The sequence below is a fragment of the Xyrauchen texanus genome, chromosome 16, assembly GCF_025860055.1.
Source record: "Xyrauchen texanus isolate HMW12.3.18 chromosome 16, RBS_HiC_50CHRs, whole genome shotgun sequence".
NCBI classification, from domain to species: domain Eukaryota; kingdom Metazoa; phylum Chordata; class Actinopteri; order Cypriniformes; family Catostomidae; genus Xyrauchen; species Xyrauchen texanus.
The window spans coordinates 1,767,536-1,782,675 of NC_068291.1; the positions used below are offsets into that span (position 1 = coordinate 1,767,536).

Consider the following 15,140-nt stretch of genomic DNA (forward strand, 5'->3'; position numbering starts at 1 on the left):
GGAAAATCTATATTTCCTATCTAATCAGTCCTATATATATATATTACACACACAGTGGATATAAAAAGTCTACACACCCCTGTTAAAATTGCAGGTTTTTGTGATGTAAAAGAATGAGACGAAAGATCAATCTTGTCAGAACTTTTTCCACTTTTAATGTGACCTATAACGTGAACAATTCAATTGAAAAACAATCTGAAATCTTCGTGGGGGAAAAATTAAAATGAAAAACCTTACAATAACCTGGTTGCATAAGTGTGCACACCCTCTTATAACTGGGGATGTTCAGAATTAACCAATCATATTCAAACTCATGTTAAATAGAAGTCATTACACACCTGCCATCATTTAAAGCGACTGATTAATCACAAATAAAGTTCAGCTGTTCTAGTAGGATTTTCCTGATCATGTTTCCTTCTGAAACAGCAAAATCTTTGTCCGCCAGTGTAAATTAAGGTAATTCCAAAGGGTTCAAATACTTTTTGTTGCCACTGTATTTTAAGTTATACATTTTGTTTTATAGAATAAACAATGCAAAATCCAATTATTTTCACCTACACCCTGAAACCTGCTTACATACCCCCTTTAGGAATCCCTGAAATATTCCAATATATGATGAGAGTGATTCAGAGGTTGCATTTTCTTTCTAAAATGACACAATTACTCCACAAATAGGTTTGGAGTTTGGGTTAGGGGGTAGAGTTAATAAAATATGCATTCCTTTTGTCTGTTTAAAATACAATTTAAAATACAGCTCGCTTTTGGCTTCACTTTATGGACATTTCACCTGGAATCTGGAGCTCATACATGCCCATACATTCAACAACACTTCCAGCTTCAGCCACTGGGAGCAGTGGTTTGAATTTCAGTTAGAACAGACCGATTTTAGCTGAAGAAAATTCGGCATACTGTCACCAAATTTACAGAGATCAGTCTTTCAGCAAGGAAGCTGTTTGCCCAATGCAATGTGACTTGAAATCCAGAAATTTAGCCATTTTTCACACTACACCTCTACTTATAGGAGAAAGAAGCTTGTCTCTGGAAAGGCTACACTAATCTGGAAAAAACTTCTGTCGCATTGATGGCATATGCTATATGAGTTAGAATTTTTGTTAGCTTCTCCCCAACACTGGTTAACAGGAAGTTTTCATGACTCCTTTGAGTTATTGAACACAGAATGGAATGAATGATACTGGCTGGAATGGGAAGGCAGGGAGAAACAGGAAACGGAGGTAATTCGTGAAGAGTGAATTGCTGAGAGCTGAGAGAGCGGTTGAAGATTAGAGGCGGTTGAAGATGGTTGGGGGATGTGTTGCAGTGTTTGCTCATGGCCTGTACCGTGTTTACCCTGTCCATGTGGAATTCCAGAGCCCCTCACTCTCCACTGCGCTGCATTTTTGTGGTTGGCCTGTGTGACATGGGAAAGTGTGGGAAAAACGGAAGCCTGAAAACCAAAAACCCATGAATGGAAACAGTGAACTGACAGAAGAAACAGGAAAAAAAAGACTCTGAGAGTAAGTGACAGGTAAAGATTCATCAGAGCACAGGAAATGCTGGAGGAGCTTGATGGGAAGGACGAAGGCTCTAGATGTTTTGGCAAATTCTGTGTGAAGATGCAGCATAAAAGCTGTTCTGACCCACCAACAGAAATAGAACAAGCAGGTATAGAGTGTAACGGTGCCACTCTTTCAGACATCTTGGTTTATGAAGTATTTCTAATAAAATTCTAATTCATTTTATCCATAGGGAGTGAACTAACAAGCTCAGAGGTGAATCACAACATTACAAACTCTGATTTAAAAAATCAAACAAATAGACAAAGATACATGACTGAGAACTTCACGTCTTTAATGAGGGAATGAACAACAGACCCATAAACCACTGAACAATAAAAATAATGGAAAATATAAAACTATTGATTTAAAGATGAATATAAATATAGAAACAATGTATTTTGATTATATTGTAAAATTTTCAGATACATTATGCTAATACTTCCAGAACAATTACACTTGTTGACCAAGTGTAAACCCCCCCAAAGTGTTGTAACCAGTGAAGATTCAAATCCTCCTTTACAGAGAGCTCTTATGTATGTTTCCATCAGCGCTGTAGTCTCAGGCTTGTGCAACCAAATGAAAGAATAACTTTCTGGCCCCTATAAGGCAGCACTGTGCCCCCTCATTAGTGCACTAATGCTGCTCTGGTAGGCTACCGTTCAGTCTCTGGAGTTTAATACTAGTTAAGCTTTATTTATTGTTCCCAAAAATGCTTAGCAGATTTAAAGTACACAGTTACAGGCATGTTGGGCCATGTTTCTCCCTCCACCCGCTCACAGTGGCCAGCTTGTCTTTGAGCGAGCCCGATGCTATTCAGGCTGTTAATTGTCTGGGAGAGGCGTGACGATTTAGGTCATTAAGTCTTTTGAAACAGACAAAAGGCAAAGAAAGACCAGGAGAATGACATTCAGTAGATGTCATAACACTTTGAAGAGGTAACTAATGATCCATTGAAGCGCTATAATAATTATCCATTAAAAAATAATTACCTAAATAATTATCAATATTGTTGTATGTAGTATGTAAGCGATGTCATTTGACATAATTTTCTTACTGACTATTTTTGTCTTATTTTCCAGTAAAAATATCTAAACATCCTAAAAACAAGTACAAATGACTTGAGCAGTAGAATGACATAAGATATTATTTTGTGAAGTTTATGCTTAAAACAAGACAAAACAATTTGCCTGTGTGGTGAGAAAAATACGCTAGTTTTCCCTTTGAATCAAGTTATTTTATTTTTTTTCATATTGGATTTAATGGAATATCCAAACATGTTTATAAAAAGGGTGTGTACACAATCTTTGGGCATGTAGTGTACATCTGGAACCAAGATGGCTGAAAAACTGCCAGAGCATTCACTTCTGCGATAATAATGCCATTGCGTCGCAAAAGGCTACAGATGTTTTGTGCCATATTTTCTTTGCCGTTGGCGTTACATTTGAAATTCCAACGAGTTAAATGCGAGAGAGAGCAGAATGAGCAAGGTTTCCAACATCAGGACGTGATGCTAAACGTCAGTTTGCCCAGCCGCATGACGTCTACAGCAGGAGAAATGTTCAGTTGAGGTCAAGTGACATTAAGCTGGTGGAAATGACTGTGACTATGATGGGCACAGACATACTGTAGAGGCAACAAGTGTACACAATGAATAAAATCCCAAATGCAGTTTATTGTGCAACCAAAATGCCAATTATAACTGGAAAAATATAACATTTGGGTATAATGTGGGACTTTTAACTGCAAATATGAAAGTTTATTGATAACTATCAGCACGATTAATCAGTAAAACTGATATATCAGTCAGTCTTTAATTTTGAACAACGTTTTGTGGCGTTTTGTCTCGTATGCTTTTGAGTGGTTGAATTTCTATCAAATGCATCTTGGTTGGCATTTACACTTGTACTTTTCATAATCGGATAGCTCAGTAAAAACATGTTTTATTTCCTTTTACTTGATGGTTACACCACATGACATTTTTGAAGTCATAAAATCTTTTCTTTTTTTGTTTAAATGCTATACATGTTTTTCAAAAATGTATGAAACCAACATAAACACAAAGATCTCAGAAAACCTTGTGCATCTATGACTTCTATTTACTGATTTTAAACTGTCCTGCTGCTTTCAATCTGTGGACATATCATTCTTTGTTGTTATTGTTTGTTTTTTAATGTTTATATGTATAGCATAAACAAAGTACATCATGCATTTATACATTTTTCTTAATAGCCTTCGATGTGCACATTATGTCTTTCGCAGGAAAACATCATGTGAGACTCCAGTCAATCAGAGCACTGCCAGTGTGCAGCATGTTGTGTATGACACTGTGTGTGCAAAGACAGGTGAGGACACACACACACACACACACACACCTTCATTGATTTTGTTTTTTCTGTTCATTCAGTATTGTATGTGTTTGCTTCATTATGGGCCTCATGTAAGTTAATGAACTGCTGAATGTCTGGACTAATGCCAGCTCAGTCGCTTGTATTTTAATGAGCAGCCTCGGAAAAGGGTTTGAGGTCGGTGTGCCCGCGTGGACGTCTCACCCCACTCACTCTGGAGCGGGCAGCTGGCCATAGTTACCATTCCGGTGCCAGGTTTCTTACATGTCGCTGAGAGCGGCCTTTATTTGTCCAGTGTTGGTAACTAGACCTGTGTAAACATGAGCTGACAGACTTAACCAGTAACTGACAGCTGCTTGTACTGTTATTGAGAAACAAACCAATAAATTGAACTAAACAAACTAATGCAGACTGTAGCAATACAGTATCAGCTTCTGTGGTCAAAATACACAAATCATGTACTTGAGTAAGGAACATGATGAAATATGACTCCAATTAAAATGTGAGCACTCCTTTTACATTTCTAGTTGAGTAAAACTACAAGAATACTTTCGAAAGTATTTGAGTATCAAATGTAAGAAGGACTGATCTATAAGGACTATAGTTTCTCATTTTGTGCAGTTGGATATGCCCAATCCTCCTGCTCATAATGTCTATTTAAAGAGAGAGGAGTCTAATATTACAGACACATGGAGAGGTCAGACCTAAGATAGATAATAACTTACATTATTGTTTATTATTATAAGTTGTCATTTAGCCATCGATTGTTGAGTATGGAGATTTGAGTGGGTGTAGACATTAAAAACACATACTTTGGTGGTTCCATTTAGCATATAACTGCCTGGCACTATCCTGACTCCTGATTGGCTTGATTATTGACTCCTATTTTGATTCAAATTAACAAGAAACTTCACTCAAAAGTAAAGTGTGGCATGGCGGGGCCGGGTCGTGATCCTACACACCCGGTCCCGTATTAGGCTAATCAAGCCTCCAAGAGGGATAAAGGTCGACTGCAGAGGATCGTGTGGGAGAGAGAGATCGTTTACGGACATGTCCATCATATGTGTGTGTTTGTCTTTTGTTTAAGTTTTATATTAAACTATAATTTATATTGACAAGCTGGTTCTTGCCTCCTCCTTTCCATTGATCCCTTTACACTGGTGCCGAAACCCGGGAAGGAGGAGGGATATGCCATAGTAGAGTTCTTGCCACTACCGTCCACCCCAATGGAGTGGCCGTCTGCCGGGGGACGAGGAGCCCTGCCACATAAAGCTTTTCCAAAATAGAAAGAACTGTGGTAAAGTACAGATACTTGAAAAGTTATATAACTGGGCAGAAATACTTTGTTACTGTCCACCATTGATCAGTGTCAATATGAACCATGTCTCATTGGTCATATGGAGCTTTTCACATACCATCTATTATATGTGTATGGGTCAGATTTGGAGCCTGCTATAATTTTTTGCAAAACTACACAAAGTTGTTTATTAAACATCCGTGGCACTTACAAAGTGAAATATCCATTGTGTGGCGTTAAAAGCAGTGAAATGTTCTCCTAAACAGATGGTTAATACTCTATTGAGTTTTAAATCAACAAAGCCAACCTCCCTTTCCTAAACCTTAAACCTAAACCTTACTGATAGTGTCCGAAAAAGCAAATGTGAGATGAAAAACACGTTATTTTGTGGAGCTTTTATGACACTTTGGGTTCACGTGTGGACTTGCGTTGGCCACAAATCGCAGGGTTGGCCCACACGACTCCACATGCCGAAGTGTCCTTGGGCAAGACACTGAACCCAAGTTGCTCCCAATGGCAGGCAAGCACCTTGCATGCAGCTCTGCCGTCATTGTGTGTGTGTGCGTGTGTGCGCGTGTGTGTGTGTATATGAATGGGTGAATGAGTCACAGTGTAAAGTGATTTGGTAACGGCTATGGTTAAAAAAAGCACTATATAAGTGCAGACATTTACCATAATCTGCAATTTTTCTCGTAATTTGTGTGAAAGTGAATAAAGGTCATTGTTGTTGTAGTGCCACGTAGAACTGATGGTACGAGATTCTACGAGACCAGGTTGAAGATTTGTTTGGTAGAACAAGTTTTATGTACTCATGATGATGGATCGGATCTCTGAGTGTGACTGGATGTCAGTTTTATGATGAAAATATTAGTTTGTTTTATTTTGTCAATTAACTTTACTAATGGGTTAATTAACTCACCCAAACACAACATTAATCAAATATATCCACAAAATATACATCATATTGCAATTTACATCAGAGGCCTGTCTCAGAAAGCCAGTTTCAGTGGTTACCCATGTAAGTTTCAGCTAGGTTTGAGCAAACTGTTGTTTCCCTCTCAAGAAGGTTCAATTCGATTTGATCTGGGTATCCTCCAGATACAATGTCATTTAGCTCACAGATGAAAGCTTACTCTCTCAGCTAATACTGTTAATTATACAGGGACTTTCTAACTTGGTACATTATGAAAATATTAATGTTATTATATTTTATCATTAGTTTTTCATCATTTTGGTCACATTTAAGCTTTTTAAAACTGTACAAATTGTATTCCATCAATGAAAATGCAACAAAATTGCATTTATTATATTGCATATATAATTTGTTGCATGTTCGTTGTTAACCTGCATTATTTGTATTATTTACAAGACTGATGTGTAAATAATACAAGTGCTAAAACGGTTCTGTCTGTTTAAGAATACCATCAGATCAGCGAGCGTCTCACAGAAGTGTTTCGATTGAGAGTCAAATGTTCTTTTACGCATGACCATGATTCATGGTTTTTAATTTTTTAAAACAGTATATCAGGTAGGAAACAATAGTTGCATCTGGAACGGAGAAATGAACATTACTTGAAACACAGCCGTGTCGTTCTGAGTAAGCGTGTACTTTGACGAGGCTAAACACACTCATCAACAGCTGCGACTCCATCTGCACTAGCGGCTTCTGAATTTCACAGGTTTCACATTGTTTCTGTTGTTCACAGGAAAAGTGTTTGTTCTTTAAGTAACAGCAGAGAGAGAGAGGCGCAGATGTGCGATCCTAACAGAACATTTGTGTTGGTTTAGTGTGGATGAGAGCGACTGTGACAGGGAGTTAACACACTGATCCATACGGCCGCATTCTCTGCCATCAGACGTCAATTCACATCAGTCTCTCTCTCCTCTCATCTCGCTCGCCCATCAGTCATAAACAGCCCACTGATGTTTGGAGTATTTTTCCTTTTCTTTGGATTCGGTCAGACTCTGAACCTGCATGAGGGAGCAGACTTCATACTTGTGTCAAATACTTTCATTTTTGGGATGAAATTGTTTTTGAAGTTTCCAACATTATCTCATGAGTATTTGTGTGTATTCTTTAGTAAAGTGTGGTTCTAGCTAACGTACATTTGCACAGAAACATACAATATTGACGTATTTACAGCTCCTCATTCATTTTACATGTTAACAATTTTAGAGACATACATATGTTTATATATCCACAATGAATCCATGAAGATTGAATTGATGGAATTGATCAGTTACTTTTAATACATTTGTAATGAATGAGATTAATTGAATGTTCAATACAACACATTTATTGAACCTAATTTGACATTAGAAAGGTTGATTTCTGGTGTTGTATTCAACTCGTTTCAAAGGAGTGCATCAGTTAAACTAAGAATACTCTTAAAAATGTTAAAATAAATATAAATTCTGTAATGGTTTAACCCTTGAAATCATCAAAATATTAATAACTACAGTCTTGACCAACACAATCTTAGAAGCTCTTCTTCCCAATGCATGCAGACATTATGACCAAACAATCATAAAAGAAATCCATTTTATTAATTAGCTATAATCCAAGTCTTCATATATATATATATATATATATATATATATATATATATATATATATATATATATATATATTAGGGCTATCAATCGATTACAATTTTTAATCAAATTAATTACATGATACATTTAATCGCATATACAAATATTTGCTGAGAAAGCCCCTCATATAACAATAATTCAATATGTAATGTTGAAATTATTGTACATAGGTATCTTTTAAATATTTAACAATTTTATATAAATATATTCAGATAATTAAAATGCATTACATTCTTGTGGCAGAAGAGATTATCATTGATAACACAATACAATATACGGCTTTAGAATACAATGTATTGTTTACTGCCATATTATTGATCAGAAGTCAATCATTGGCACACAGTTCACAGCAATCCATTACACAAGTGAATTTGTCAATCAGTTGGAGATTTATTATGAGGGCTTGTTTAAGAGCCTGTCAATCAACACCTGCGTCAGACCTGCTTCTGTAGCATAAACATAAACATAAAATACATCTAGAGATCTCTTAGTTCGAATTTGCGCTCCATCAAGTGTTCTGAAAGCAAGAACGTAACGAATGTCTGTTTTGTGCTGTCTGGTTGTTTTCTTCACTGTATAAACTGCTCATTGCCACACAGCTGAAATTTCAATTACTGCCCTCTAGAGTAAACATGTGATACTACAAGCTTGCATTTCTCAGGAATCATCCTTAATACAATAAGGGGGCATTGCGACTAATTGCATACATTTTTTAACACGTTATTCATAAAAAAATTAATCACACTGAATTAACGCGTTAAATCGACTGGCCTAATATATAAATATATATTTATATACAGTATCTCACAAAAGTGAGTACACCCCTCACATTTTTGTAAATATTTGATTATATCTTTTCATGTGACAACACTGAAGAAATGACACTTTGCTACAATGTAAAATAGTGAGTGTACAGCTTGTATAACAGTGTCAATTTGCTGTCCCCTCAAAATAACTCAACACACAGCCGTTAATGTCTAAACCGCTGACTGCTTCAGTGCAGCGTGGCATGGAGGCAATCAGCCTGTGGCACTGCTGAGGTGTTATGGAGGCCCAGGATGCTTCGATAGCGGCCTTAAGCTCATCCAGAGTGTTGGGTCTTGCGTCTCTCAACTTTCCCTTCACAATATCCCACAGATTCTCTATGGGGTTCAGGTCAGGAGAGTTGGCAGGCCAATTGAGCACAGTAATACCATGGTCAGTAAACCATTTACCAGTGGTTTTGGCACTGTGAGCAGGTGCCAGGTCGTGCTGAAAAATGAAATCTTCATCTCCATAAAGCTTTTCAGCAGATGGAAGCATGAAGTGCTCCAAAATCTCCTGATAGCTAGCTGCATTGACCCTGCCCTTGATAAAACACAGTGGACCAACACCAGCAGCTGACATGGCACCCCAGACCATCACTGACTGTGGGTACTTGACACTGGACTTCAGGCATTTTGGCATTTCCTTCTCCCCAGTCTTCCTCCAGACTCTGGCACCTTGATTTCGAATGACATGCAAAATTTGCTTTCATCCGAAAAAGTACTTTGGACCACTGAGCAACAGTCCAGTGCTGCTTCTCTGTAGCCCAGGTCAGGCGCTTCTGCCGCTGTTTCTGGTTCAAGTGGCTTGACCTGGGGAATGCGGGATGTTTCTACTCCAGACTCAGTCCACTGCTTCCGCGAGGTCCCCCAAGGTCTGGAATCGGTCCTTCTCCACAATCTTCCTCAGGGTCCGGTCACCTCTTCTCGTTGTGCAGCGTTTTTGCCACACTTTTGCCTTCCCACAGACTTCCCACTGAGGTGCCTTGATACAGCACTCTGGGAACAGCCTATTTGTTCAGAAATTTCTTTCTGTGTCTTACCCTCTTGCTTGAGGGTGTCAATGATGGCCTTCTGGACAGCAGTCAGGTCGGCAGTCTTACCCATGATTGCGGTTTTGAGTAATGAAACAGGCTGGGAGTTTTTAAAAGCCTCAGGAATCTTTTGCAGGTGTTTAGAGTTAATTAGTTGATTCAGATGATTAGGTTAATAGCTTGTTTAGAGACCCTTTTCATGATATGCTAATTTTTTGAGATAGGAATTTTGGGTTTTCATGAGCTGTATGCCAAACTCATCAGTATTAAAACAATAAAAGACCTGAAATATTTCAGTTGGTGTGCAATGAATCTAAAATATATGAAAGTTTAATTTTTATCATTACATTATGGAAAATAATGACCTTTATCACAATATGCTAATTTTTTGAGAAGGACCTGTATGTATATAAAATAAGAGTCCACTGAGAATGTCAACATAAAAGTCTTTGCAAACATAAGGAGGATTAAGACAAGCGATGATGAAGAAGGATGATGTGACAGACCCCCCTATGGGGGCTCCTGAATCCCAAAAAAGAAGAAATATGATAGTCCAGGACGTAGCCAATAGCCAGGGAAGGGACTCCAGGAAGGGAGCGGGGTCCAGCGGTTTGGGAGGCGTCTCCAGGAGATGAACAGGGTCGGCGGCTCCAGGGAGGGAACTGGCAGAGGGTTAGGAGACCAGGATGGGAACTGGGAGAGGGTCAGGAGGGGTGGGCGGAACTGCTGGAGGAAGCGGGCATGGCTGCAGTAGGTTCAGGGAATTGAATCTCTTGAGGCAGAGCCACTGGAGGTTTAGCGGTCGGAGCCGCTAGAGGAGTATCTGAAGAAGAAGAAGGTGGAGCTGCTGGAGCAGAAGTGGTCGAAGCCACTAGATGAGGAGCTGGCAGCGGGTATAATTCAATGAAGCTGTCAGCAGAGGACATGTGAGGTGTCTATTTCTCAAACTAGAGACTCTGATGTACTTATCCTCTTGTTTAGTTATACATCTTCCACATCTCTTTCTGTCCTTGTTAGAGACAGTTTTTCTTTGTCTTTGAAGACTGTAGTTACACCTTTGGAAGAAATCTTCAGTTTTTTGGCAGTTTCAAACATTGTATTGCCTTCATTCCTCAAAACTATGATTAACTGATGAGTTTCTAGAGAAAGCCATTTCTTTATTGACATTTTTGATCTAATATTGAGCTTAAGACATGCCGGTCTATTGCAAACTGTGACAACTCAAAAACAAACACAAAGCTTCATTTAATGAACCAAATATCGTTCAGATGTGTTTGATATAACGGCAAGAGATTTTCTAGTATCAAATTATCAATTTATCATGATTCCTCAAGGATAAGGTGTTGGAGTGATGCTGCTGTCTAGATTTGATCAAAAATGACTTTTTTAAAATAGTGATGGTGCTGTTTTTTACATCAGTAATGTCCTGACTATACTTTGTGATGCATTTTAAATAATTGCAAAACGCTTCATTGGCCAAAAACATTTACTATCACAAAAACCCAAATTTCACAGGTTTTTGGGCCTGGCACAAAATGACCAGCTAACATAACTTCACTAATCATATCAGCAGCACTTGGGAAAGTGTGAACGAGCACTAGTCAGGTGACATCACTCTATCATTCTGATTGGATTATAAGAGCAGACTGATTGCTATAAAATCATTGTGTTCTTGTTCGCAATGGTTACCTCTAAAGAAAGACGTGCAGCCATCATCTCTTTGCATCAAAATGGCCTCACATGCAAGGAACCATTTACCAGATCATCAAGAACTTCAAGGAGAGAGGTTCAACTGCAGTGAAGAAGGCTTCAGGACATCCCAGAGTGTCCAGTAAGCGCCAGGACCGTCTCCTCCAGAAGAGTCAGCTACAGAATCGTGGCAGCACCAGTGCAGAGCTCAATATTGGCAGCATGTTGGTGTGAGTGCATCTGCACGCACTGTGAGGCGAAGACTTTTGGACAATGGCCTGGTGTCAAGAAGGGCAGCAAAGAAGCCACTTCTCTCCAAGAACAACATCAAGGACAGACTGAAATTCTGCAGAAATACAAGGATTGGACAGCAGAAGACTGGTGCAAAGTTATTTTCTCTGATGAAGCCCCCTTCTGACTGTTTGGGACATCTGGAAAATCGATAGTCCGGAGAAGAAAAGGTGAACGCTACCATGAGTCCTGTGTCGTACCAACAGTGAAGCATCTTGAGACCATCCATTGGTTGCTTTTCATCCAAGGGAGTGGGCCCTCTCACAATTCTGCCCAAAAACACTGCCATGAATAAAGAATGGTATCAAAACTTTTCCCAACAACCCAGGAGCAATTTGGTGATGATCCGTGCATTTTCCAGCATGATGGAGCACCATGTCACAAGGCAAGAGTGATAATGAAGTGGCTCGGAGATCATTACATTGAAATTTTGGATCCGTGGCCAGGCAACTCCCCGGATCTTAATCCCATAGAGAACCTGTGGTCAATCCAAAAACAAAAGAAATAAGATATTATTTGCATGACAATTAACAGCATTTCTCTTCTTTTATTTTTTTTTGCGTTTTTTTTTTTTATTTTATTATTAGTTATTCTCAATGTTGATACTAATTAGTAAAAACTATTTTAACGGTCCTTAACAATGGCTTTATTTTCTTTTTTTCAAAATGTAATTTTTATTTTTATTATTTTTCTTTTGATTTCGGGGAGAAATGTTACCTGGCCATGTTTCAATGAGATTCGTATGTATTCCACTGTGACTTGAATACACTAGTCACACAGAGGAGGAATACGGTGTCTAAAAAAAGGGAACTCTTTTTCTGATGGTTTAGAAATGTCTCACAGCAGTATATTGGAAGGCGAGCGTGATGTTTTCATTCTCCGGTGCCGTAAGACCTCAGAGTGTAAAGGAGCACTAAAATAAACAGTGTGTGTGGAGCGGGAATGAAAGGGAATAGTGTTCAGAGAGTGTGTGATTGGTGCAGGAGCTGAACATCAGCCCAAGGATGGATGAAAAGACCAATGAACATATAAACATGTGTAGAGCTGGTGCGTCTTTACCTACAGTACTGACATGGCGCATGGTGCAAAACGTCAACATTCAAAACAACACGGACAAATCATTAATAATAAAATAACACTTTAAATACAGCTGACATTGTGTTCCCCTAATGAGTCATGTTCATTGGGACGTTTTAAATGTTGATGTTTTAACGCTGATTAAAAGCGTGCCGAACCGCGTATGTTATTTTCGTTACTTTTAAATTATAATAAAATTTTACCACAAGAGTTGCTGGATCTCTTTGCTTCATCCCTATAAACATCATTTTCTCATTAATGTCAACATGAATTTGACATTTAGAGGGATTCAAATTTTTATGTTGGTATAAATTAGAAAATTATTCAATTTCTCAATACTTTTTCCTGGTGTTTAGGCACGGTTACATTTACCTTTGCACAGGGAAATACAATCATCTCAGTGGGAATGCACCTAATGAACTTCCGGTGGTGAAGAATTACTATACAGACATTTTGCACGGGGTTCAAGTTTGGTCAAATATGACATGCAAGTTCACTGTGCAAATGTAAATGTGAGCGCACCTTTAAGCAGCATAAGAAAACACTGTCCCATGATGTTTCAGAACATCACTTTCCACATCATTTCTAGAAAAGGACATTTTCTTCAGTGCATGTCACTTTGGATAAAATGCCAAAATGTTCAAATGTCACTGAATGTTGTATTTGTGCATATGTTGAATCATTGTGTTCTTCTCCATTCACAGGTCTGTCGGTGTACAGTAAACTTTTCCATACTCAGGGCTCCAAGAACAGATGAATGAGGCCAAAGGTCAACTGTAAGAATCAACTGCTCGTAACGTCCTGTATGAGAACAGGGCTGAACTATTCAAAACATGCACCTCATTTGTCCCGCCTTCATTCTCACCCCACAACTGATGCCATGTGACGACCACATGGACTGACAACTGACAACAGCTGCTACATCCACCTTATAACAAACACAGACTGTACAACAACTGACCAAGAGCTCATGAACATGTCCATCATTTTTATATCATTTACATTTATATATATGAGATGTAAACTGATAAGAGTGTTATTACTGCTCGTTAAAGGGACAGTTCATTCAACATTTACTCACCCTTATGTTGTTCTGAACACTTATGACTTATGCAGAAGGTCCGAGCTGCTCTTTTCCATACAAGTGAATGGCGATTAATACTGTCAAGCTCCAAAAAGGACAACAAAAAAAACACAGTGAAAGTGCTTGATGAAAGTCTTCTGAAGTCATATAATAGCTTTGTGTGAGATTTCAGATTCAGTTTTCAAACTTGTGATGACATCTGTGTCGGTGTTGTTATTGTAAATATGAAAAAAATAAATGAATGAACACAAATGTGAATGAGATTTGAGAACTCAAAGGCAAGATTTGCAGTGAATAACGCCTTATATGCCATATACGCCATATAACGTCATATGATTGCTTTGTCTATTCCACACACAAAACAATCATATGACTTCAGAAGACTTGAAATATAGCACTCAAGTCAAATGAACTACTTTTATGATTTGAAAGTTGACATGAGTTTTTTTGGAGCTTGACCAGTTAAATCATTATACACTTTTGTTGTAGGGAAAAGAGCAGCTTGGACATTCTGCCAAACATGCGTTTGCGGAAGACAGAAAGTCACGTGGGTTCAGTATAAGTGTGGGTGAATTATGAGAGAAGTTTCATTTTTATATGAACTATTTCTTTAATAATCTTAAATGTGTGACATCATGCTGCACGCTGTGTTTGAGTTAAAGTGCCTCTTTCAGTTTGAAGCCATTTGAGCAACTCTGAGTTTCTTCAGTTGACTGTTTTAGTCGGCGGTTTGGATACACAGAATCTTTCAATTCAGAGAGTTTCATTGGATTACTGGTCCTGTATGGCTCACTTATGAGATTTCAAAAAATGACAAACTTTCTTTAACATGCACTGGCCATTTTTATGTAATCCTGGTAATATTTCACAAAAATAATTACTTAAATATACACTTTGATCAACACCGTTGCTCATGGGATCACATTGTGTTTTCAGTTCAATTGGAAACATTTAATCATAATTCGGTTTTAGTTAAGCTTCAGTTAACATTTAGAAGGCCAACAATGAAGGAGCAGAACAAATGTTTGTGTCAATTATTTCTATTATTATGTTCTCAGGATTTGCTTTCTGAAGTTTTTTGTGTTATTATTTTTAGTTTGAATAGTATTTGACTTTTTTTTTACCTCTCCTGAATTTACTTGAATTTCCATTAACAATGACAACGACCAGATATGAGCAGTGGACCTCGATTCCTTTTAAATGACATTTTGTCATGCTAACTTTTATGCATTTCATAACATTTTAGCTTTCAATTGTACAAGTAAAGAATTAGAAGTAAATTGAAAGAATCTTTACACGTGATCCAGATACTTTTGCTCAATTTCTTGCATTTAAACAGTAAAATATGACTTTCTTTGAGAATGTGAAA

General features: G+C 38.0%; 1 protein-coding gene across 1 annotated transcript in view; it reads left to right on the plus strand.

The window, feature by feature from the left end:
* LOC127656805 (tubulin polyglutamylase TTLL5-like) overlaps positions 1-15,009 on the plus strand; it is a 60,008-nt gene extending 44,999 nt beyond the window's left edge. The window contains exons 8-9 of the mRNA XM_052145273.1: positions 3,816-3,898; positions 13,392-15,009. Of these exons, the coding sequence (XP_052001233.1) occupies positions 3,816-3,898; positions 13,392-13,444 (136 nt within the window). The 3' untranslated portion in view covers positions 13,445-15,009. The remainder of the gene's footprint in view (positions 1-3,815; positions 3,899-13,391) is intronic.
* The last annotated feature ends 131 nt before the right edge of the window (positions 15,010-15,140 follow it).